General features: G+C 37.5%; 1 protein-coding gene across 3 annotated transcripts in view; it reads left to right on the top strand.

Annotated features, from left to right (window-relative positions):
- The window catches only part of ABCA5 (ATP binding cassette subfamily A member 5), a 62948-nt gene that overhangs the window by 16511 nt on the left and 23092 nt on the right, over positions 1 to 23345 (top strand). For all 3 annotated transcript variants that reach the window (XM_004275420.3, XM_033438386.2, XM_049701889.1), the window contains 15 exons: positions 592 to 821; positions 2383 to 2524; positions 3861 to 4049; positions 5479 to 5626; positions 7544 to 7712; positions 8847 to 8905; positions 10115 to 10225; positions 11689 to 11864; positions 12384 to 12503; positions 13562 to 13700; positions 14191 to 14281; positions 14469 to 14608; positions 15568 to 15687; positions 18450 to 18651; positions 21339 to 21508. In XM_004275420.3, the coding sequence (XP_004275468.1) occupies positions 592 to 821; positions 2383 to 2524; positions 3861 to 4049; positions 5479 to 5626; positions 7544 to 7712; positions 8847 to 8905; positions 10115 to 10225; positions 11689 to 11864; positions 12384 to 12503; positions 13562 to 13700; positions 14191 to 14281; positions 14469 to 14608; positions 15568 to 15687; positions 18450 to 18651; positions 21339 to 21508 (2206 nt within the window). The remainder of the gene's footprint in view (positions 1 to 591; positions 822 to 2382; positions 2525 to 3860; positions 4050 to 5478; positions 5627 to 7543; positions 7713 to 8846; positions 8906 to 10114; positions 10226 to 11688; positions 11865 to 12383; positions 12504 to 13561; positions 13701 to 14190; positions 14282 to 14468; positions 14609 to 15567; positions 15688 to 18449; positions 18652 to 21338; positions 21509 to 23345) is intronic.

The following is a 23345-nucleotide window of genomic DNA, read 5'->3' as shown; positions in this document are numbered from 1 at the left end:
CTTGTGTTTTGGCTAAAGACCTTAGCTGTCCACAACCCAGACCATACTAGATGAACAGGTAGAGCAGATCTCATTTTAGCCATTCATTTGAATGTTAAGTAGAAGTGTATCATATGGCATAACTAGTTTTATTGTTCTCTCTATATGCGTGCTGCATATATAGATTTTAAAACACTAGAAGGACTTACTATCTAAAAGAACATTTTAAAAAGAGTCATTCTTTCATCATACTAGTGATCATTCCTTAATTCCTCAGTTTTATAAATGCATGTTTTTATTAAGATGCATATAATTGTCAACTAAAGATGATAATGTGCAGTTTTATTTTCTTTGACAAATTATTTAATAAAAATTTATATACTTCCGAACTTCAGACTTTAAACTTTATGACATGCCTCCAGAATGAGTAAAAGCAGTTTTCTATAGGTATCATGATGCAGGGGTCAATCACTTTATTTCTGGTGTGTAGCTTTTTGAGGATGGTGTTTGTACGAGGTTATTGATTAAATTTGAGGGTATAACTGTCACATTATTTTAGGGGCTACTATCAGAACTAAATTAATTGAATGTATTTACATTTTCTAATTACAGCTGAAGACCAATGTTTCTTTTTGGAAGAAGCTGGAGCCAACTAAGGCTGTCCTTATGGGAGAAACTGCTGTTGTGGAAATAGATACCTTTCCCCGAGGAGTAATTTTAATATACCTAGTTATAGCATTTTCACCTTTCGGATACTTTTTGGCAATTCATATCGTAGCAGAAAAAGAGAAGAAGTTAAAAGAGTTTTTAAAGATAATGGGACTGCATGACACTGCCTTTTGGTATGTTATTAAAACTTTGTTATTCAGTGTGATTAATAATTGTATAAGTATACAAATCTTCAGAATTGTAATTTTGTTGTTCACCTGACTTGATGAGGTGCTGATGCTGTTTTCTCACAGTTATTGCCTTTGTCTTGGAGTTTTTTGAGACCAATCAAAATGCTTCAGCAATTGATTGGCTTGTTTTAACATAAAGGAGGTGAGCTTTGGAAAGCTCATGTGGATATTATATATTTAAATTTTATTTAATATTTTGTTTGAGTTGATGAGGCGTGCTCCATGTATTTCAGTGTATATTTCAGTGTATAGAAAATAGGAGATTTGGGGAAGTTAGAAATGAATTGCCTGTTACAGTCCTCCTCAGGTATCATAGCATATACATGTTATTAAAAGGTAATCAAAATGACAGAAGTTTGTGTATGTAGTATATGGGCTTTCTTTCCCCTGGAGAAAGTTATTTTTGTGAACTTTTTAAGATTATAATATGCAAGTAATTTCTAGAGAAACAAGTTCACAAATGAGCACATTAGCATTTTTATACAATGATAATTTTATAGAGGCATGCATTTTTATAAATAATTCTAGGTGTATTTTTCGTACTTTTTCCACTATGTAATAACAACATTATTTTGACCTCTTTTTTGGGGGGGAAGTTAATACTGTTGCATGTGAGTTATTATTGTAGACCATTTTATTCCATTTAGCTCAATGCAACAGTTAATTAAAACACTTTATGTAATGGGGTCATTCTGTATGACATAGCATCTTTGCGCAGTTTTTTCTCCTGTCGTTTTACTAGTGATTGGTTTTTGAGATGCATTGGTTATTAAAGTATTCTGTGAGGAAACAGTAGCTGGAAGAATGTAGGCAAATCAGTTTCTCAGTGCCTCAGTTTTGCCTCTGTAAAATAATGGTTTTAGTTTTGGTAGTTCAGATATCTTTTAGCCCTATTTTGCTAACTTGAAAAATGAAAATAAAATGAAACTAAATACTGTGGTGATTTCACTGAGCTCTGATTTTGAGGAGAAATGTTGAGTCCTGTAGTGAATCCATTGTTGATCTTCCTGATCTGACATTGTGTTCCTGTAGTAATTATGTTGTCGATTAGCAAGGTAACCTCTACTGTCTAAAGTACCAAAAGCCATCAGTTTGTTGCATGTACCATAAAGAAAATTGTCAGTCATTAAACTCTTTCGTATTTTAAGAAAATCATAAGTATTGTGCATTGTTGAACTTTCGAGGGTTTTAGATTTAAATTAATCATGAATTGCTATAAATCTGTACAGTTTTTTTTTGGACTCTTGGAAAGATAGTCACCATTTTATCTCTGTGTCAGATGATACTTTTACTGACAACTTAACCAATGCTGCTGTATTTTTAATTACATAGGAGAGCTTTAATTTTCAATAGATGAGCATACAAAGAAATGAAGAGATTGGCTTAATTTTAAGAATAAAATGGCTAAAATAAAGCTGAGGTTTTGTTTAAAATGTTTCTGTTTTGTTTTTAATTGTTAAAGCCTATATCTTTAGCCATAAATGTATCTGCGTTCCCATTGCAGGCTCTCCTGGGTCCTTGTGTATACAAGTGTGATTTTTCTCATGTCCCTTCTCATGGCAGTCATTGCAACAGCTTCTTCTTTATTTCCTCAAAGTAGCTGCTTTGTGATATTTCTACTTTTTTTCCTGTATGGCTTATCATCTGTAAGTACTTTCATTTGAAATGGGAATAAAGAACTGTCAAAATATTTGATTAATAAAGTCTTACTGTTTGGTTTACTTACAGTCGATTTCCCATGAAAGACAAGATTGTTACTAGGCTACTGATACATGAGTTGTATCATTGTGCCTCCATATTTTTAGAAAAGTTACAGAATATTCTCAAGTTTCAATTTAACTTGTTTTCATATGATGTATTCCACATACAGTTCCTCTGTGTCTGTCTTTCACTATCTTCATTTAATTGTGCTTATTATACACCATTAAGATTGTCTGGTACTAGACATTTTATTCCTTTGTTTTTATGAGATCCTGACTGTTTCAAGTTAATTTATTTTACAGGATGATGTCGTGTAAAGATATATCTTCGTAAATGTAGCTCTTTGACAGTGTTGATTTCCATTGGGTAGTTTGGTTAAATGTGGGATGTTCATGACAAGCTTTTGTTTTAAGTGGTCCCAGTTTCCATCCTGATTGGCTTATGTGCCCATGCTGTATCCGTTGTTAAATATTTTGACTATCACCCCTGCTCTTTTTTTTTTTTAACATTTATTTATTTATTTATTTTTGGCTGCTTTGGGTCTTCGTTGCTGCACACGGGCTTTCTCTAGTTGTGGTGAGCGGGGGCTACTCTTCGTTGCGGTGCATGGGCTTCTCATTGCGGTGGCTTCTCTTGTTGCGGAGCACGGGCCCTAGGTGCGCGGGCCTCAGTAGCTGTGGTGTGTGGGCTCTGGAGTGTAGGCTCAGTAGTTGTGGCTCATGGGCTTAGCTGCTCCGCGGCATGTGGGATCTTCCCGGACCAGGGCTCGACCCCGTGTCCCTTGCATTGGCAGGGGGACTCCTAACCATTGCGCCACCAGGGAAGTCCCATTCCTGCTGTTTAACATGATAATTTACAAATAACTGATATGCTCCTCTATATAATTGTCTGGTTTTTAACTGGCTCTGTTTCTTGTCAACACGTGAAGTTGAAAAGATGGGCTCTGTGTAAAAGCTTGTTGACATACTGTTTTGTTCATATTTGTCCGTATCTAACTGCAGAAACACACGGTGGTTTATGGTTTCTACAGTGCTGAGATGATCATGTTTGCCTATTACATAGATATACTGCAGTTTTTAATATTTGTCCGTTTAAATTTTTAATGTAGAGCACTATTTGTATGAAAATTAAATATCTCACCATGGCCTTTAGAAATTAATTGTATTTTAATGACTGTATTTTCTAATGAAAATAACTTGTTCTTTCACAAGGAAAATTTAATTTTGTTTTCATACCAGTGTATATGAACAATGCTTTAACCTTAATATTTATATCTTACAGGTATTTTTTGCTTTAATGCTGACGCCTCTTTTTAAAAAATCAAAACATGTGGGAATAGTTGAATTTTTAGTCACTGTGGCTCTTGGATTTGTTGGCCTTTTGATAGTCCTCGTGGAAAGTTTTCCCAAATCTTTAGTGTGGCTTCTAAGTCCCTTCTGTCAGTGTACTTTTTTGATTGGTATTGCACAGGTAGGTAATATACATATCTTGCTTTCACTAAATATTTTCTTTTCTCTCCACTTCCATGCAGCATATTATACTACCATGCATACTGCCCTTAGTTTGCAAAAAAAATTATTTAAAATGTTCAACATGAAAAAGGAATGATATTTGAATATTGGAGTACATTTTATATTGGTTTCATTTATATTTTCTCCATTTTTAAAGTTTTTTATTTATATGACCTGTTTATAAATAAGTTCTCCACTTCTCACTTCAGTGTATCTCAATAATCTGTTTCACTGCAGTAACTCGGTTGGTTAGAAGTCATGGGTTTATGAGTCAGGCAATCTAGATTGCTCTGTGGCCTGGATTTATTGCTCCCTGTTGTAAATTTATCTCAACGTGCACCTGGGAGAGAATTGTGTGTGAAGCAGGACAGATTTTTCCTGACTGTAGTAGTGAAAGTAGTACCTTGTGGATTTTATAGGTCCAGCATGCATGCGATTATCTTTGCCTGAATAGTATTTAATTTATAAATTGATTTTTATTTGTCTTTACGGGGCGCTCAGGTTCTAAGGGGAAAATTCTTGTAAGAAACTGCTTTATGTATTAGAACACAAATTTGGTAAATGTGTAAAGAAAAAATGTAATTACTTAATACTAGAGATTATTCATGTTGGCTGGATAGACTTCTTATTTGTGAGACTTTGCTTGTTCATGAATATTGAGTTAAACAAGTTTTAATTATTTGAGACCTAAGAGCTGTTATTACATGTTTTGAGAGTCCACTGAGTCCCCTTAGGAAGGGAGAATTATAGATTCATAGGTTTTTGTTGAGTGGGAGGGACTTTGAATGTCATTTAATTCACCTTCATTTCACAGATGAGGAGACTGAAGTCCAGAACAGCATAATTAAAGTTTATTTACTTAATGGCAGGGCTGAGACCTAAACGAGGCCTCAGTCTCTATTGCTTTCCTTCTGCTTTATCACCTGTATCTACTGTGAATAATTTAATAGCTGTGTTAATTAATTATAGTACCTTCTCCCTTTTCAGTGTTGAAAGGTGTTGACCATAAGTGTATCCTCTAATACTTAATTTGTCTGACTTCTCTGTGGACCATAACCCTTTTGTTTGCATTAGTTTTTATTTCATTTGATAATCATAGCATTAGAATTATTGCACATGCCCCAAGAATAGATGTATACTGGTTTCAGAAGCACAGCATTGAAAACATGGTTGAAAGGGGTTGCTGTGGTAACTCACGGTTTGGTCAAGTTTATTGTTTTCTTTATAAACTCATGTTACCAGTTTGGTGGAGACTGTTTAATCTGTTCAAAGGCCCAGTTTACTGACTCTGGATATTATGAGAAGCTCTAAATAGTGTTAGCTATTTTATAAAATGATAAAATATGTTATCATTTTTATATAATAAAGTTGGTGTTTCTGTTTTTCAGGTCATGCATTTAGAAGATTTTAATGAAGGTGCTCTATTTTCTAATTTGACTGAAGGGCCGTATCCTCTGATTATTACTATTATCATGCTGGCCCTTAACAGCATATTCTATGTCCTTCTGGCTGTCTATCTTGATCAAGTCATTCCAGGTATGCAGGTAGTTATTGGATTTTACGGTAAAGATATTTAGGTTTCTTTGCCCACATAAGGTTAACTTAATTAAAAAATTTTTCTTCTAAGTCGTATTCACTGTTACAGCTTTTAATTTAATTTTAAATAAGTATATTTCGTACCTTATTCATTAACTGCTAGTGAATGTATAAGGAGATTGTGGGTGAAAAGAGATCCGTTTGTTTTGAAAACCTTCAGTCCCTAATTAAACTCCTTAACTCAGTCCTTCCCCATGTCCATCGTTTCGGCTACAGTGTTTTGTTATTTCACCCGATAAGCTCCGACACCACGAGCAACCTGGTGACCCCTCCCATTCCCCACATCCCTCATCCTGCACCGATAGCAGACTTGTGCGGATTCAAAACATTACCAAATATCCAACACCCCCTTTCCTTTTCCCCCTGAGTTCCTCGTTCATTTTGTCTGTGTGCCAGACCTGCAGTCTTATATGGAAAGACAGGTGTGGCTTTTAAAACTTGAGTTACTTCGAATCAAATAAGCTAACGGTTCCTTCTCGGTAGCGCAGGCCACAGGCCAGGTGCTCGGTAGCCACGCCTGGCTGTTAGTCACCACACTGCAGAGCTCAGATGAGGACGTTTCTGTAGTTGCAGGAAGGCATGGTGGGCTCTGCTAGTCTAGACCGCCGTGGCAGCTCCCATCTAACTGCCTACCTCACGTCTGTCTAAGAACCTCACCGTTCCCTCTAATCAAGCTAATCTCCTGCTCAGACACCTTGCAGGGTGGGCACAGCCTGGTGAAGCAAGTAGAAACTTGTTATGTTAATTTCCTCCACGCTGCTTCTATGTATTTAGTCACTTCTTAGCCCCTGTGCCCCTCTGTTGTATTTTACATCCATCCACACGGTCCTATTTATCTATTTGAACACATCTGCAGTGTATCCGTTACATTATTTTTAGCTACCCATAACAGAGAACCTCTTTAGTTGTCTTAAACAAGAAGGAAATCAAGCGTTTTATTTAAAGTCCAAAGATAGGATGGACCCCAGGTCAGTTGGACTTGCTCAGCTGTGTCATCAGGGACCCACTTTCTCCGAGTTCCTGCCTCTTGGTCTCAATCTGGCAGGTTTGCTCTCCTCCTGGCTGTATGGGGTTGTGCTTCTTTGTTCCCGTCCAGAGGGAGAGGGAGAGGTTGCCTTTCCCCCAGTAAACCCTTCGCTTCTGTCTGGTTGGCACCTGCTTATGGCTGCAGTGGTAGCAGCCACCAGAGCCTGCCAGGGGCTCATTAGGTCCACTGGCATCTCTCTGTAGTTGGGATCAGAGCCCTTTGAAACATGCGCTCATCTAGAGGAGGGGTGGACGTTAGAAAGGACGGGAAGGGTCGCTTCCTTGGGGAGAAAGGGAGAAAATACGTACATGCTGTGTGGGCAGTCAGAGCTAAGTCTCCTGTGTCGGTCCTGGTGGCTGTGTTTTTCTCCTAGTTCTAAAAAGTCTTCTTTATGAACAATATCAACTTTTCTGAATACTGTCTGTTTTCAAACACTAAGCTGATACTCATTCAAGCCTTCAGGCTATCCAGATGTAAACTTTTCCTCTTCTGAACTCTTATTAGCACTGTGCGTGGCACGCCTCATGCTGTACGTTGTGTTTTAGCCGTTTAGTATGTACATGTAGCCATAACGATGTAAGTTTCTGTAGGGCAGAAAATGTACTTTGCTTACATTTACGTTCCCTAGACTCTCAGCAACTCTGAAACTATTTCTGGACAAGAGTTATTTGTCAGTAAAACTTTTATTTTTCACACACTATCTATTTAGTATTTTATGTCTAAACTTTAGATCTAGGTTGTCTTAGGTTTCACAGACTGCCTTTATGATTTAATAACTAGTCTTCAGAAATAATTTGTTAGGATAACTCAGGTTTGTTTTTTTTTTCCAGGAGAATTTGGTTTACGGAGATCATCGTTTTATTTTTTGAAGCCATCATATTGGTCAAAGAGCAGAAGAAATTATAAGGAGTTATCGGAGGGCAATGTTAGTGGGAGTATTAGTTTTAGTGAAACTGTTGAGCCTGTTTCTTCAGAATTTATAGGAAAAGAAGCCATAAGGTATGATTTAATCTTTGGCAGTTTAGGTCTAAGAACTTCTCATGGAACATGCCACATTTAAATCCTATCTTTTACATAATGCATGTAAGTATGGTATCTTTGAAGATTTGGTGCACATTCCATGCTTTTTTAAAAACCAGTATTAAGGGCTAATTCTCTTTCAAGTTTTTATTTTCTTTGCGGCCATTTAGAATAAGGTTGCTGCTAGGTTTGAAATTTTATGTTTGAATAGAAATTTTTAAAAGTAATAAAACCTAGTATTTATAAAATTAAGCTATTTTAAAGTTTCCTCATTATGTAGATTAAAACAGAATAAACATTAACTTTCTATTTTTATTCAGGCTACATTGTCTGAGATATACACCACACTAAACTGTGCTCTGTTGATTTCATAGACCCTTAGAAATTGTGACATAATTAACTTGTCACATCAACTTAATTTCTGAGAATGAAGGAAATTCATTACTGTTCCTTCTAGTTCAGTCAAAACCAAATTAAAAAAATAATGAGACCGAGAAAAGAAATAAAAGTGCAAGAAAAATTGGAGTGTAATTTGTGTTTTTTAAATTTAAGAAAAATGTCTAAAAGCAAGGGAGAGTTAGATATTTAAGATGCAGTCAGTGGGCTGGCGGTCTGCCTTCTTAAGAGTAAAATTTAAACTGGTGAATAAGGCCATTCATTCCTTCAAAAATTATGTAAAACATTCAAAGTGGAAGGAGAGAATCACTTCACATTTATAGACAAGTGCTGATGTGAAATAGCACTCGGTTTTTAATCTCCCTTAACTGATAAACAAGTATTGATTAATTACAAACAGAAAAGAATCCAATGTGAAATAAGAAATCTATAAATTGCTTGAGTCAAATGTTTCAGTTCCTTTTTAGAAGTTGGCTTATCATGAAAACTGAATGAATAACACTTAAAATGGAGAGGAATACTATACTTTTCTCTTGTAGGTTCTTTAAAATACTTTTATTATTATTGTCAGATTTCCTTGGTTTATTGTTTTAGTAGGAAGATACTTTATTATTATTCCCGTTAAATATGACAGCTTTGATTAAAAATATTATACATGGAAACACGTACTTATAGATTGCTTTAAATCCTTATAAAGTAGAAAATGGTGTTTTTCAGAATCAGTGGTATTCAGAAGACATACAGAAAGAAAGGTGAAAATGTGGAGGCTTTGAGAAGTAAGTAGCTTTCCTAGTGTTCAGTCCATAGCATTAAAGTACAAGTGGAAAAACAACGTACGTAGCTTGTGGGAAATTTAAATTCTTTACCACAATTTTCTCTCTTTCCTTTAGGGATACTTCCATTTATTTATGTGACTAACGGTCATAATAAAACTTAGCATCAAAGTAGTAAAAGAAAAAAGTAATATCTATCGAGATGAAAAATAGTCAACTCCTTGAACAAATCTGTGTCCTTTTTCATTTTATTATTAGCATGTGTATACATGTTAGTTCCTTTTTTTTTTTTTCCTTTTGTCCTAACACAGGGTTTCTCAGCCTTGGCACTATTGACGTTTTGGGTCTGATAGTTCTTTGTCACGGGGAGCTGTCCTGACAGTTGTGGCGTGTTTAGCAATGTGTCCGTCAGGGTTCTTCAGAATCGTTAGAATCTATATACACACTTATACACAGAGAGTGAGAGCACTGTGGGGAGGGGCGGGCAGGAAGCGGGGAAGACGATTTTTGAGGAATTGGTTCACACGACTGTGGGGCTTGACAAGTGTGAAATCTGTAGGGCGGGGCTGGCAGGCTGGGCACTCAGGCAGGAGTTGAAGCTGCGTCTGGCCTGCAGGTCTTGGGATGCTGTCAGCGTGAGATCACCTTCATCAGATCGGGGGTTACAGTTATTTGAAGCTGGGTTTTCAGCCCCCTTTCTGCTGTCTCCTTTCAGACACTGACACATCCATCTGGTGATATTCATTCTACTTTACTCCTGTTTAAATTGAACTTTTAAAGCATTTACTTAGCCTTTTCCAAGCTATTGTTAATTTCTGGTTTTTTGCCAGTAGATTTAACATGCCTCTAAGTACCCTTGGGAACAAATTTTTGTTTGTCTTTTTGTTTTAATTCCCTTGGAAGTTCCCCAAAGCGGGTACACAGAAATCCCCCCCCGCCATGTTTTGTGCCCCCTCTAAATCGGTTAGTGTAATAAAAAAAGAAAAAGCTTATTTTGTATCATTTTTCTTATTGTTCATACCATTGACTATAACAAAGAATTATTATTGTGTTATAATATTAAATATTATGTTATTAAATATGCCGGTAACTTTAAATCTGTCTTTAAATTTATTGACTTCTTTCAAGGTTGCTCAAGTATTGTGTATTGTCTTACATGGCTCAACAGAAATAAGAATCACATTTGAGACTTCTCCTTTTTCCCTGAACTAGATTTATCCTTTGACATATATGAGGGTCAGATTACTGCGTTACTTGGCCACAGTGGAACAGGAAAGAGTACATTGATGAATATTCTTTGTGGACTGTGCCCACCTTCGGATGGTGAGTTTTTTGACTTAAAGAGAAAAATCCCTTACTTTGTTTTATTAGGGTTATTAACTAAGGTACCATGGTAATTATTTATCCTTGTGATATGTACCGATTGATTTTTGTCACTGATTTGGGATCAACTTCTGTGTCTGTAAAGATATTTTTCTTTTTTTTTTTGATTACACACATTTGTTTTCTCTTCAATGGAAAATAACAGTGACTCAGTCATATTTAATAAGGAGGATCTACTTTTGTGCCTGTTTTAGCAGATATTTTACTTGTGTTTTTGTTTACTGTTCATTTTCAAGGAAGGATAAATCAGTAATTAATTGGAAATTAAATGAGGCCCATAGACATTTTGGTTGAGAAAATAAAGACTTCTAAGTATCCAACAGTAGTTCAAAAGGAAAGAATGACGAGTGTCAGTACAATCTCCTAAAATAGATTTGTAAGAGCAATGCCTCAAACGTATAATTGTTACATGTGACTGCCCTGTAGGTGAGAATTCAGTACAGCAGCTCCATTTTTCCACAGTAACCAAATAGAGTGGCAGAACAATAAATATTTTAATTTAAGAAAGGGCCAAACTTCCGTGTATTGATTCTGCATTTTTTTTTTTTTTTTTTTTTTTGCTGTACGCGGGCCTCTCACTGCTGTGGCCTTTCCCGTCGCGGAGCACAGGCTCCGGATGCGCAGGCTCCGGATGCGCAGGCTCAGCGGCCATGGCTCACGGGCCCAGCCGCTCTGCGGCTTGTGGGATCTTCCCGGACCGGGGCACGAACCCGTGTCTCCTGCATCGGCAGGCAGACTCTCAACCACTGCGCCACCAGGGAAGCCCTGATTCTGCATCTTTTTGGATGTAGTTTCACTGCTAAAATTAGTTTGATTTTGTTGCTTATCTCTGTGTCACTCTTTGAGGGTAATTATAATACCTTTCATTCATATAAGGATTTATTATTTTTGTTACAATTCTCCGTACATTAGCACACTGGTTTAATAGTTCTTCAGTAAAGGGGGCTATATTAGTGTTCAGTTTATAGAAGGAAAAAGCTTGGATTTAGATTAAGTGATTTCTCAAGGCCACACAGCTGGTTAGGGGTAAATTTTAAGTTCTTTGTTCTCTTTACTGTTGCATAATGCCTGGAAATGAGGGAAAATTGTTCCTGGAGTATTAGTTAATGCACCGATAGATAATTTTGTTTAGTATTAAACTTATGGTTCTTTGCTCTTTCCACTCTGTAATATGCCCTGAAAATGAAGGAAAATGAGATTGGAATATACGTGGCAGCAAATCACCAGTATGATGGTGATTTCCACCAGTATGGAAATGAGGGTGCGTTGTGTCCTCCAAATTTATATTGACTCTTATTTTATGTCTATTACATACAAATAACTAAATTATTAGTATATACTAAAACATATATACTTTTTGATTCTTAATATATTTAACGTAAATACATATATTTTGCTTTTAGGGTCTGCATCTGTATATGGACACAGAGTCTCAGAAATAGATGAAATGTTTGAAGCAAGAAAAATGATTGGCATTTGTCCACAGTTAGATATACACTTTGATGTTTTGACAGTAGAAGAAAATTTATCCATTTTGGCTTCAATCAAAGGAGTACCAGCCAATAATATAATACAAGAAGTATGTTATTTATATAGAAATCTTTACTTTTATTTGCTGTAAATTAGTAACCTTGTGCAATAACTTCTGTAATAAAAATATGCTTGAAAATCTAAATATAAAACCTGTTCTGAGCCAGTAAACAGAAAGTCATTATAAAGAATTAGAACTTGGAGCAAAAGTTTTAGCACATAGAAAATAGTCCTTGTTTCATCTGGAGGATTCTAGTCACTCAATATAGATATTTCTTTTCTTTTCTTTTCGCCTCCACCCCCTTCCCCTGCCACACAGACACACACGGAGTCTTTGCACTGATCCCCTCCCACCACCCAGGGGTCACAAAAGTACAGCAGACCTTCCCATCAGGAATCCTTTTAGCTATTATTTCAAAATTATGCATGGATATATGTCAAAATTTAGTTCTGGACTAAAAGAACATTTTAAAAGTTGACATTAAAATTAGAACACTTAAAAACTCATATTGATAATTATGTAAATGATGTGATTTTAAAAACGTTTATTGACACCTTACTTTCATAGGTGCAGAAGGTTTTACTGGATTTAGACATGCAGGCTATCAAAGATAATCAGGCCAGAAAGTTAAGTGGTGGCCAGAAAAGAAAACTGTCTGTAGGAATCGCTGTTCTTGGGGATCCAAAGGTAAGCAGATATAGTGTCATTGATGAGATCATTTTAAATTATGTTGAATTAAAAAGTGGTTGTAGAAAGATACACATACACACATTGTATAAATTTTAAACATACATAAAATACTATATGTTATTATGGATGTAATTATAGTAATAAGATTTTAAAACAGAAGTCAGAAAGATATGCAGCATCTTTAATTTAGTGGCCATCTCTCGGAAGGGGAATGGATAGGACTGACTTTCTTTATACCTGCAGAGTTTTATTTCTCTGAGAGAAGATCTGAAGTAAAATAACATTTGTTAAAGTTCAGTGGTGGCTATAAAAGTATTGTTATGTTTATTATTCTCTTCAGTTTTTTATACATTTGTAATGGTTATAATAAAAATTTAAAAGTAAGAACAAAATCAAACGAACAGTTCCGTTTTTCACTGTTCTGTTGATTTGATGTTTTGGTCTGTTTTGTGCTCTTCTCTGTCTGGCAGAAGCAGAGAACCAGCTGGTCACTGCTTTGCACAGTGTTAGAAAGCTGCCAGGCGCACACCTGTGGCCGGGAGCCCCCTGGGTGCCCACCATCCTGCCACATGCCCTGCTGCTGTAGCTTGGGGAGGACTGTGGTTCAGGCTTTGTGTCAATTTATCTTCCTCCCAATCCCCACCACCATATTTTCAAAGTTAAAAATAGTCTTAAAATAAATTTCTTTCCCTGAACTAATACAGAGCATAATTCTCTAACGAGCAGTTGTTACATCTACAAAATTTAATTGTTCAGGTAAAAGTGAAATACTCGGTGTTTTGTTTTTTAGTTTGTCTGTCTGATTGTTATTATACTTATGTCTTACACATTACAGACATTTGTATTTTAAAATTAAACCAAAGAAGGTATTCATATGCCAAACCGATAGTTTTTTAAATTTATGCTAACTCATATATGAGTGGAAAACTCAGACCTAATACATTTCTGATTGGATAGAGTAACTTTAAGTGGGGAAGGTTTGCAGGGTCTGCATGAATTTTATATATTTTAGTTTTCCTGAGGATTCCCTGCCTTGCCCACCCGTTTGCACACAGGTACTGTTGCTGGATGAACCGACAGCTGGAATGGACCCTTGTTCGCGTCATATTGTTTGGAATCTTCTTAAATACAGAAAAGCTAATCGGGTGACAGTGTTTAGTACTCATTTCATGGATGAAGCTGACATTCTTGCTGGTGAGATTTTTACTTTATTTTTAAAGGTTAAGGTCATGGGGCCAAATGGGAGATTAGACATAGAAATGCTAAATTCTGAGGAATAAATAAAGAAGCTGTGCGTTCTTTGTTTCTGTTGCTTTCTTGTCGTTTGTACATTTGGCTATCAAGGAAGTTGTGAAAGCACTTCTGTTAGTAACCTTATAGGAAGAGTTCGAGACATTTGGAGCATGTTAGGAAAGTAGACTGTAGACTTACACTGCCTGGGTGGAACCCCTGGCTTTGTCACTTAATAGCCACGTGAAACGTGGGCAAACTGTACATGTTCTTATTGCCTTCCTGTTCTCATCGAAAAAGCAGGTGATGATAATCTATACTTTCCTCATAAGGCTGTTGTGATAATTTAATGAGCTCATACACTGGTGTCTCATAGGTTAATCCAGAAAATATAAATGCCAATTATTAATGCTGTTACTAACTCTGAAATTGAAACGCAAATCTCTTTTTGCAGATCGGAAAGCTGTCATATCACAAGGAATGTTAAAATGTGTTGGTTCTTCAATTTTTCTCAAAAGTAAATGGGGCATTGGCTACCGCCTGAGGTATCATTCATTCTTTACTGCCTTGTTCCTTATTATATTCTTGAGCTATTGTTACTGTGTTTAAGCTTTGCCATGATGTGCTTCGGCCATTTTTGTATGGCACTAACTTTAACTTAAAGCATTCAGAATTTACTTTTGGCTGTTGACTGAGTAATCATAAAAAATTATCGTTTTTGGTTTTCTCTAGCATGTATATTGACAGATGCTGTGCCACGGAATCTCTTTCTTCTCTGGTTAAACAACATATACCTGCAGCTACTTTATTACAACAGAGTGACCAGCAGCTTGTGTATAGCTTGCCTTTCAAGGACATGGACAAATTTTCAGGTATTCCTTACTTTCAGTTTCTTGACTGCTGAACCAGGTTCTTGCATTGGGGATGAGTTTTCTTAATTTACTTGGTTTATTTTTCTATATAATATTTACGCACTCGCAGGTCGCCAGAGTTAATATTCGTTTCTGCTTTATTTTGCTTTTGAAAATCAGAAATGCTGTAAGCTAACATTTCTTTTTTTTATAAACGGCATGCAAGAAACTCCAACTAGTGTGTTAACTTACGTAAATAATTGTTTTATTGTCAAGAAAGAAAGAAATTTTTCCCTTTTTTTGTTCTGGGAATAAGAATATAAATATACATATACACAAATATATACATACGTACACACTCAAATGTGTATACACACACACACACACAGTTGTTTGTATAAGTCCTAAGCTCTTTTCCAGTTTCATGATTTCATAATGAATTACATTATTATACGGTAAACCCTTGAATTATTTTATTTGTGACATTTAGTTTTCTGCTTTTTGATGAGGAACTCAAACTCAGTGTCCTTTATCTGTTGACAGATGACTTAATAAACAAAAGGATATTTCTTACTCTTGAAGATACGTTATGCAGAATTCCCATAGCATTCCTATAATTAGATAGAAATTTTCTATGCGGTTTTCTATGGTTTCCTTTTGAGAATAAGGAATCATTAATTAACTGAATTGAAGTACATGTGTCAACGTAATGTACTCTGCCCATCATTCTGTCTATAAAATATTTCTTAGTTTTAATTTATATTATGATGCATGTCTAATAGATATATATCTCCCTAAACAAACATTCCTTGGGGTCCTTAGCAATTTCTAAGAATGTTGACGGGGTCCTGAGACCAAACAGTTTGAGAACACTGTGCCGGCCCAGTAAATTCAGTCATATGCTATTTTAAAACGACATTTTAGAAGAACTCATGGTAGTGTGCTTAATGACACAACGCTCTTTCATTTTTCTCCTTTAGGTTTATTTGCTGCTCTAGACACTCATTCAGATTTGGGTGTTATTTCTTATGGTGTTTCCATGACGACTTTGGAAGATGTATTCTTAAAGCTAGAAGTTGAAGCGGAAATTGACCAAGCAGGTAAAAACAAAGCTAACGGCACATTTTAGGCAGTGAGCCAGACAGATAGTGATCAAGACAAATAATTGTAGAAGCATGTGGAATTTGTATTTTGGGGAAGAAAGGGTAGAAATAAACAGGTAAATAGATATTTACAGAGAGTGATAGGAGTCATGAAGGGATTAGTGGGGCGGTCTCAGGAGGCAGATAGCTTAGATGGCATCTCAGGGGGGACTGGGTTGGGGTGATATTTAAAGTGAGGCCTGAACGGCAAGAAAAGTGAGATTTCATCACAGAGCCTTCCAGGTGAAGGGACTCGCTACTGCACAGGTGTTGGTTGAGGGATGGGTTGGATGTTTCTGATGACGAAGATAGGCCGCCGTGGAGAGCCAAGGAGAGGGTAGCATGTAGTGGGCTCAGAGCTGGAGGCCAGGGGCCACATCATATTTAGTCTTTGAACATGTTTAGTCTGGAAAAACATTTTGTTTGTTTTCTTAGTGTGATATGAAGCTACCAGACAGTTTGAAAGCAAAGGGGTAGCGTGATCTGATTTGCATTTTTAAAAACTGCGTTCCAGTTGTTGAATGATGAGTGGATTTAAGGGAAGTGTGGAAGCAGAAGAGCAGCTAGGAAGCTATTGCAGTTCGTCTTAGTTTGAACTAGGATGGTTGTGACAGTAGGGAAACATGCACAGCACGGGCTTCTCCCAGAGGCGCTGCTGGTGACTTGCAGATGATGGCTTAGCGCTAGGGGTTGAGGAACGGGAGGTCAAGAACAGTGTCCAAGTTTTTGGCTTGAGAACTGGAAATGGAATTGCCCTTTCCTGAGAAACGGGGAGCAGCAGGTTTGTGGAATGAAGGACTCCAGGTGTGAATTTTGGTTATACTGTTGAGAGGTTTAGTAGACATCCCAGTGGAGATGATGCCTGTGGGCTGTTTGATTCACACACTTGGAGCTAAAGGAGGGCGTTGGGCTCAAGATACAAACGCTGGATCCGCCTGTGTACCGATGGCCCTGTGGGACTGGATGAGGTGCTTCGGTGGCGAGCGCGGACGCAGTGGAGGGAAGCCCCGAGGGTGAGCAGTGAAGGTCCAGGGAGGGCTGACCAGGAAGGCACCAGTAGCACCCTTTCTGTCTTCATGAAAGAAGATGCAGGAGCTGGGGCAGCATGGTGTTTGAGGCAAGAGCGAGTGGGCAGTTCTCTGCTGACTGCTGTGAAGAGGAAGATGGCGGCACAGAAGGGGGGTTTGGTAGCTTAGAAGACAGGGAATGTGGAAGGGTGGGAGCCGGTCGTGACCTTGACGCGAGTGATTTCAGTGGTGCGGTCGAGATCCGTGAGGTTTAAGCTGAGAATGGGTTGAAGGGTAGCGAGACTGGTGTGGTGCTGGGTCCTGAGAGTGAAGGAAAAAGGATGTTTCTCTCAAACGTGGAGGAAGAAAGGTGAGCTTACGATGAGGACGTAGGGGCAGATTGCAGCTAGAGAAGGAAAGTTCACGTGAAAATGTTGGATCAGTTGGAGCGATAGCAAGATCTTAAATTTGGGCATCCGTCAGTTTGATGAAACTGAGTAGAGATAAAGGTATGGGAATGGAAGGAATGAAGGGAGCTAGAGGTCAGGATGTAGAATGCGTTAACAGTGCATATGTCCGTAATACTGAGGATGGCGGAGAGAGCTAGATGGAGAAGGTGCTTGTGTGTGTGTTGCTCACTACTTTGAGGCATACGAAGTAGTTTCTAGAAACATCTGGGAAGTGGGAATGAAAATGAGAAGGGTGAGCTCTGTTCAGGTATTATTCACTTTTCCCTATAGTACCTTTAAGCCCATTATGCAAAATAAATTTACCTCTAACATCAGCTTGCTTTCAGTTTGGTCGATTTTAATTGTTTTATTTTTTAAAGATTAGTATATATCAAATTCTGTAGAAGGCCAGTTGGAGCTCACTGAGTACTATGATTGTGATATGCAGTATTTCAGGACCTGCTTTTAGTTTGATTAGTCGCTGTGTCAGGGGAAGACAGGGACTGGACTTGTCCATCTACTGAGTCATCCGTTCAGACTGTTGAGTTGGTAAGATGCCAAGACAGCCAGGTTGTACCTAAATATTATTTTATACATTATTCTGCTCCACTCTTAAAATTTTTAATGTTTACTCATTTCTTAAACTTAGCCTAAGTCCTTCTTCATACCGAAACCAGTTTTCGTCTCTTTTTATTATTTTTCATCTCTTTTAAGCCAAATCACTGTTGTGAAAATAACGTATCTTGATTTCTATCCCCATCCAGTAGTTTTGTCAGGTTTTGGTCTAATGGAATCAATCATATAGCATGTCTCTTTTGCTTATATTTATTCTGGTTTCTTTGACTTAATGTAATGTTTGTAAGATCAAACTACTATGGTTATACAATAGTTTGTTCACGTTCATTGTTTTACACTATTCTATTACAGGAATATTTCATGACTTATTCTTTCACCTGTTGATAGAGCATGTGGTTCTTTCCAGCATGTGGCTATTGCACAGGGTACTAGCTAAGGATATTCTTGTACATGTGTTTCAGTGAGCCTCTGTACATAATTCTGTTGGATTTATACCTGAGAGAGAATGTCCTGGGTCATAAACTGTGCACATGTTCAGTTTCGATAACATTGCCAAAGTATATGACTGTCCCCTTTGTCCTGTATCACTGCCAGGTGTGTGCTGCTTTGAAATTTACATGCTTCAGAAAGGTTTTCATCTTTTTAAGGAAGATAACATAAGTTTCTATCGTTTTGTTTTGGCAAATAGATTATAGTGTATTTACTCAGCGGCCACCAGAGGAAGAAGTGCATTCAAAACCCTTTGATGAAATGGAGCAGAGCTTGCTTATTCTTTCTGAAACCAAGGCTTCTCTGGTGAGCACCATGAGTGTTTGGAAACAGCAGGTGTTTAAAATTGCAAAGTTTCACTTCCTTACCTTGAAACGTGAGAGCAAATCAGTGAGATCAGTGTAAGTATAACCGCTCTTCCGTCTGATGAGTTGTTTTCTTAAGGATACAAACTAGATTTACCATCTTAGTCTTTAAAATGTAGACATATGTAAATAATCTGTGTAGTTTTGAGAGATTAAAATGGTAATTTCACAATGTCAGAGAAAAAAATTACACCTCTGGTGATTTCATTGGATATCATTAGAGCCTTAACTCTTTTTTAAAACTAGCATTTTTTTGGTCTCATCTATAAAATGAGGGAGTGACAAATAATTTTCTCTAATTGTGTAATTTTTGAATTACTGTCATTGCATTTAAATTTTATTTTGCATTTACATTTTTCACAATTGTTTTGCCTCTATTACTAATATTTATGACCATTTTTTGGTAAACAGCAGGAAGAATAAGTTTTATCCTTATTTATCAAGGTGAAGAAACGGAAATATAAAGAAGGGCTTATAGCGGGTAGAACTGGGATCAAAATGACGTCTTTTCCACTTAGCCGTGTCTCTGTCAGTTAGGTTCCCATGGGCTGCTAGACGCTGAATTATTTAGAAGTAACGTTAAGTACTTTTATACACCACGCTGTCTTGTTAGATCCAGAATGGCGGTAGAAATAAAACTTAATAATCAAGAATAAGAGGGGCTTCCCTGGTGGCGCAGTGGTTGAGAGTCCGCCTGCCGATGCAGGGGACGCGGGTTTGTGCCCCAGTCCGGGAAGATCCCACATGCCGCGGAGCGGCTGGGCCCGTGAGCCATGGCCGCTGAGCCTGCGCATCCAGAGCCTGTGCTCCGCAGCGGGAGAGGCCACAACAGTGAGAGGCCCGCGTTCCAAAAATATATATATATATATATAAAGAATAAGAGTTTTGTTATATGTTTGAAATATGCTGAATTCATTTGCTTTTTTGCCCAGAATTTTTCACTATCAAAGAAATGTCAATCACGTATCTGATTTATTCCTGTGTCAGCATTAGTGAGAGAAAAACCTTTGTTTAAATCAGCATGTGTCCGTTAATTTAATTGAATACTACTCTCATAAAATACTCCCTGAAAAGCAATAAAAGAATCTCGGCTCCGGCTGCCATAACAACAGCAGAAGTTTATCTTCTGGCTTGAACAGCAGAAGTTTATTTTCCCACAGTTCCCGAGACTGGGAGTGAGGTCAGGGTCCACATGGTCGGGTCCTGTTGAGGACTTCTCCTGGCTTGCAGCTGGGCACCCCCCCCCCCCGCCCCCTCGCTGTGTGTGCACACAGAGAAAGAGCCACCAGAGAGCTCTCTGGTGCCTCTTCTTCTCAGGGCACCAATCCCGTCATGAGGCCATGCCCTCGTGACCCCATCTGACCCTGATGACCTCCCGGAGGACTCATCTTCAGATGCCATCGCTTTGGGGCGTAGGGCTTCTGTGTATAAATTTGGGAGGAGGGTGACAGACATTCAGCCTGCTACAAGAAGTGTTCCGTGGTCAAATCTGTATTGACCATGCATGTAGAAAATATTATAACTTACATTTCCTCTCTTAAAGATTTGTCCATTAGCATATAAAAACACATGAGCCGTTCTATGCTAAAGAAATTATTTCAACTTTGTTTAACTTGGAGTTTCCAAATATTTTTTAATCATGAATTTTGTTTTTAACCTAAAACACCCACTGACTTATTATGGAACTAGAGTTCAACGCAGTATGCTTCTGACAGTGCTGATATACATCTACTTACAACAATTTAAGAATGACTTAAAATTATAGGGTTTCTGAAAATTATAAAATGCTGATGTGTGATAACCTAAGCTCTCTCTACCCACTGTTGTGACACCTGTCACACACACTGTAGAGATTTTTTGCAGGCTGAGATGAAAAGTTACCTGTCTCGGGTCTTCCCTGGTGGTGCAGTGGTTGAGAGTCCGCCTGCCGATGCAGGGGACGCGGGTTCATGCCCCGGTCCGGGAAGATCCCACGTGCCGCGGAGCGGCTGGGCCCGTGAGCCATGGCCGCTGAGCCTGTGTGTCCGGAGCCTGTGCTCCGCAACGGGAGAGGCCACAACAGTGAGAGGCCTGCGTACCGCAAAAAAAAAAAAAAAAAAAAAAAAGTTACCTGTCTCTCAGGTGGAAGGGCATTTTGAGTGGTTATAGTAGAATTATGTGCTGGGCCAGCTGCACATTATGGTCCTTATAACTCACTGTAGAGGAGAAATGGAAATTGATGTGGTTAGGATGCCATTTCAAAGATACCAGTCATCTGAAGTCTTCACTGTATTTTTATTTTCTTCACTGTACCTAAAATATTTTTGTATCATATATTTTCTGAAATATTTGGAGAGTACATAGGATAGAGGTAGGGCAGGAAATAGTTCCTTCAGGAGAATAGAGATATAATGTGACATAATGTGTATTTTTTTTAAGTTATAACTACAGGTTTACATGCCCTATAAAAATTTCAGTGTGGCTCTGATCTAAAATATACTTTTATAACTTTTAATTTTATTATTGAATATTGGCTTTCTTTCTAACATTGTCATGAGACCATTTTGGAGAGTCGAATTTCTACTCCCAAGTGGGAATTTTTCAAGTTTTTTTTTTTCCTTTTCTTTTCTTTCTTTTTTTTTTTTCTTTTTTAAATGAGTACCTTTTAACTGTCATGTGAAGGAAGATTGTTTTGTAGATTTATATATTAATGTGCCTTGAACTATGTATTTTTTTCCTTTCAGGTTGCTTCTGCTTTTAATTTTTTTCGCAGTTCAGATCTTTATGTTTCTGGTGCATCACTCTTTTAAAAATGCTGTTGTTCCTATCAAACTTGTTCCAGACTTATACTTCCTAAAGCCTGGAGATAAGCCTCATAAATACAGAACAAGCCTGCTTCTTCAAAATTCTTCCGGTGAGAGTATGTGCAGGTTTGTGAATGTGTGTTGGTGGGGCCTGGGGTGAGAGGTAGATACAGGCCAGAGATTTGGATTTTAGAAATATATATATGTTAAAGGCGTGGTCTGTGTGCATGAACCTAAATTAAGTAAAACTCCTCACTGATGCTGAGTAATATATTACAGAAATGAAATTTTGGTTTAAGTGTAGATGACAGTTTTTAAAATATTCTGATTTATACTGTATATAATCATAAAATTTCCATTTTTAAGAGTAGCGACATTATTCGCAGAGCAGCGTGTTTCATCTCAAAGTTTATGATGCGCAAAATAAACTTCAGAAGTTGAAAAACCCTCTTTAGAAAGAGTTACGGCATGTAATATTTATGCAGTTAGATATCTAAATAGAAGTGTTTAAACAATTTTTAAGGACTATCTGAAAAACCAGAACTAAGGACAATTGTCTTAGAAATCTCTATGATCAAATACATTAAATCTGTAATGGATATTTTTGGACTTGCTATTGATTCTTTTTATTACGTAATTAAATCAAATATGAAAGAAATTTTAAAACATACGGCTTTGCGCAAACCTCAGAATAAATTTTTAAAAGCCTGATATAGGACTTCGATTTTCAAAATATTAAAACCTAATTCAGAATTTGACGTGAATTAGATGTTTCTACACCATCTCCCATCTGTGTGGATAGTTTATCGTCCCGAGGTTCTTGAAGAGGAAAATGAGCTGCTCTGTAGTTTACCGTAAAGCAGACGCAGCTTCCTTTGCTTATCCTGCTGAACTATGTTGGAAAGTTGCATTTCGTACACCCTTTCTACACGCACAGATTCTTTGGAGTTTAACATTTCCCAACACTTCACCTGTATTCTAGTATCTTTCCTTTTTGATTCACTATTAACTGAAAAGCTTTACCCGGTGTTAAAATAATAATGATAGGGACAGTAACAGATGGCCGTTACAATCATTGCTCTTCAATTCTAGCTCTCTGTTTTTATTCTTTTGGAGGAAAAAGGTATTTAGTGATAGAAAACACTCTTGAATAGAAAATGTTATGTTTCTCAATTTATTGCTCCCATTAGAATTCTTATTTTGGTTTTAATGTACATTTCACATTGCTGAAAGATAGTACTACATGGAGACTTACACTCTGATATTGTGACTTTTTTTGTGTGTTTGGGGAATTGTACATTATCTCAAGTATTTCTGCTTGGTGTTCACTCTCACTGATCTGCAGAAATTATAGTATTTTCAAAGTTTTGTCCCATCTGTTAATTTTAAGTATTTCTAGAGTTGCTTACATCCGTCTGTCTTTCTATCTGTCTATCTCACATTTTCCTAGACCTTGTTGTTGGTCCTAAAGGCACATTTCCTTTAGTGTTCAGTGGTCTCTGTGTGTATGTATTGGGTGGTCTCTTATCCTCCTGGCAAAGCTTTCTGTTATCACAGGGGATACAGTTCCTTCAGTTATAATAGAGCCCTCTTCTCGAGAGGACAGAGCCTCTCTGGCATCTGGAAATGAGAGATCAGTTAAGGCACTAGGTTGGGAGTAGATGTCCTATGACTAGAAGCACCCTTCTTTCTGACACTCAGGTTTGTTGCTGAGTCTGAGCCACCGGCCGTGCTGCTCAGTTACTGCTAGTGTTTTCCTTTGTTTGGTTTTGATTTCTCTCAAAGCCACACTTGTCCGTCCTTGAATCCTGGCTTTTGTGATGGACAGAGAAGTGTTTCCACTCATCAGGCATGTTGGTATAGATTTAGACCTCGGACAGTATTCAGACTCTCCCCCTTAGCTCCAGGCTATTTAGAGAATATAGATGGAGACCTGGTTATGGGTTT

Source organism: Orcinus orca, chromosome 19 (genome assembly GCF_937001465.1).
Source record: "Orcinus orca chromosome 19, mOrcOrc1.1, whole genome shotgun sequence".
NCBI lineage: Eukaryota > Metazoa > Chordata > Mammalia > Artiodactyla > Delphinidae > Orcinus > Orcinus orca.
This window is presented reverse-complemented; position numbering and strand designations above follow the sequence as displayed.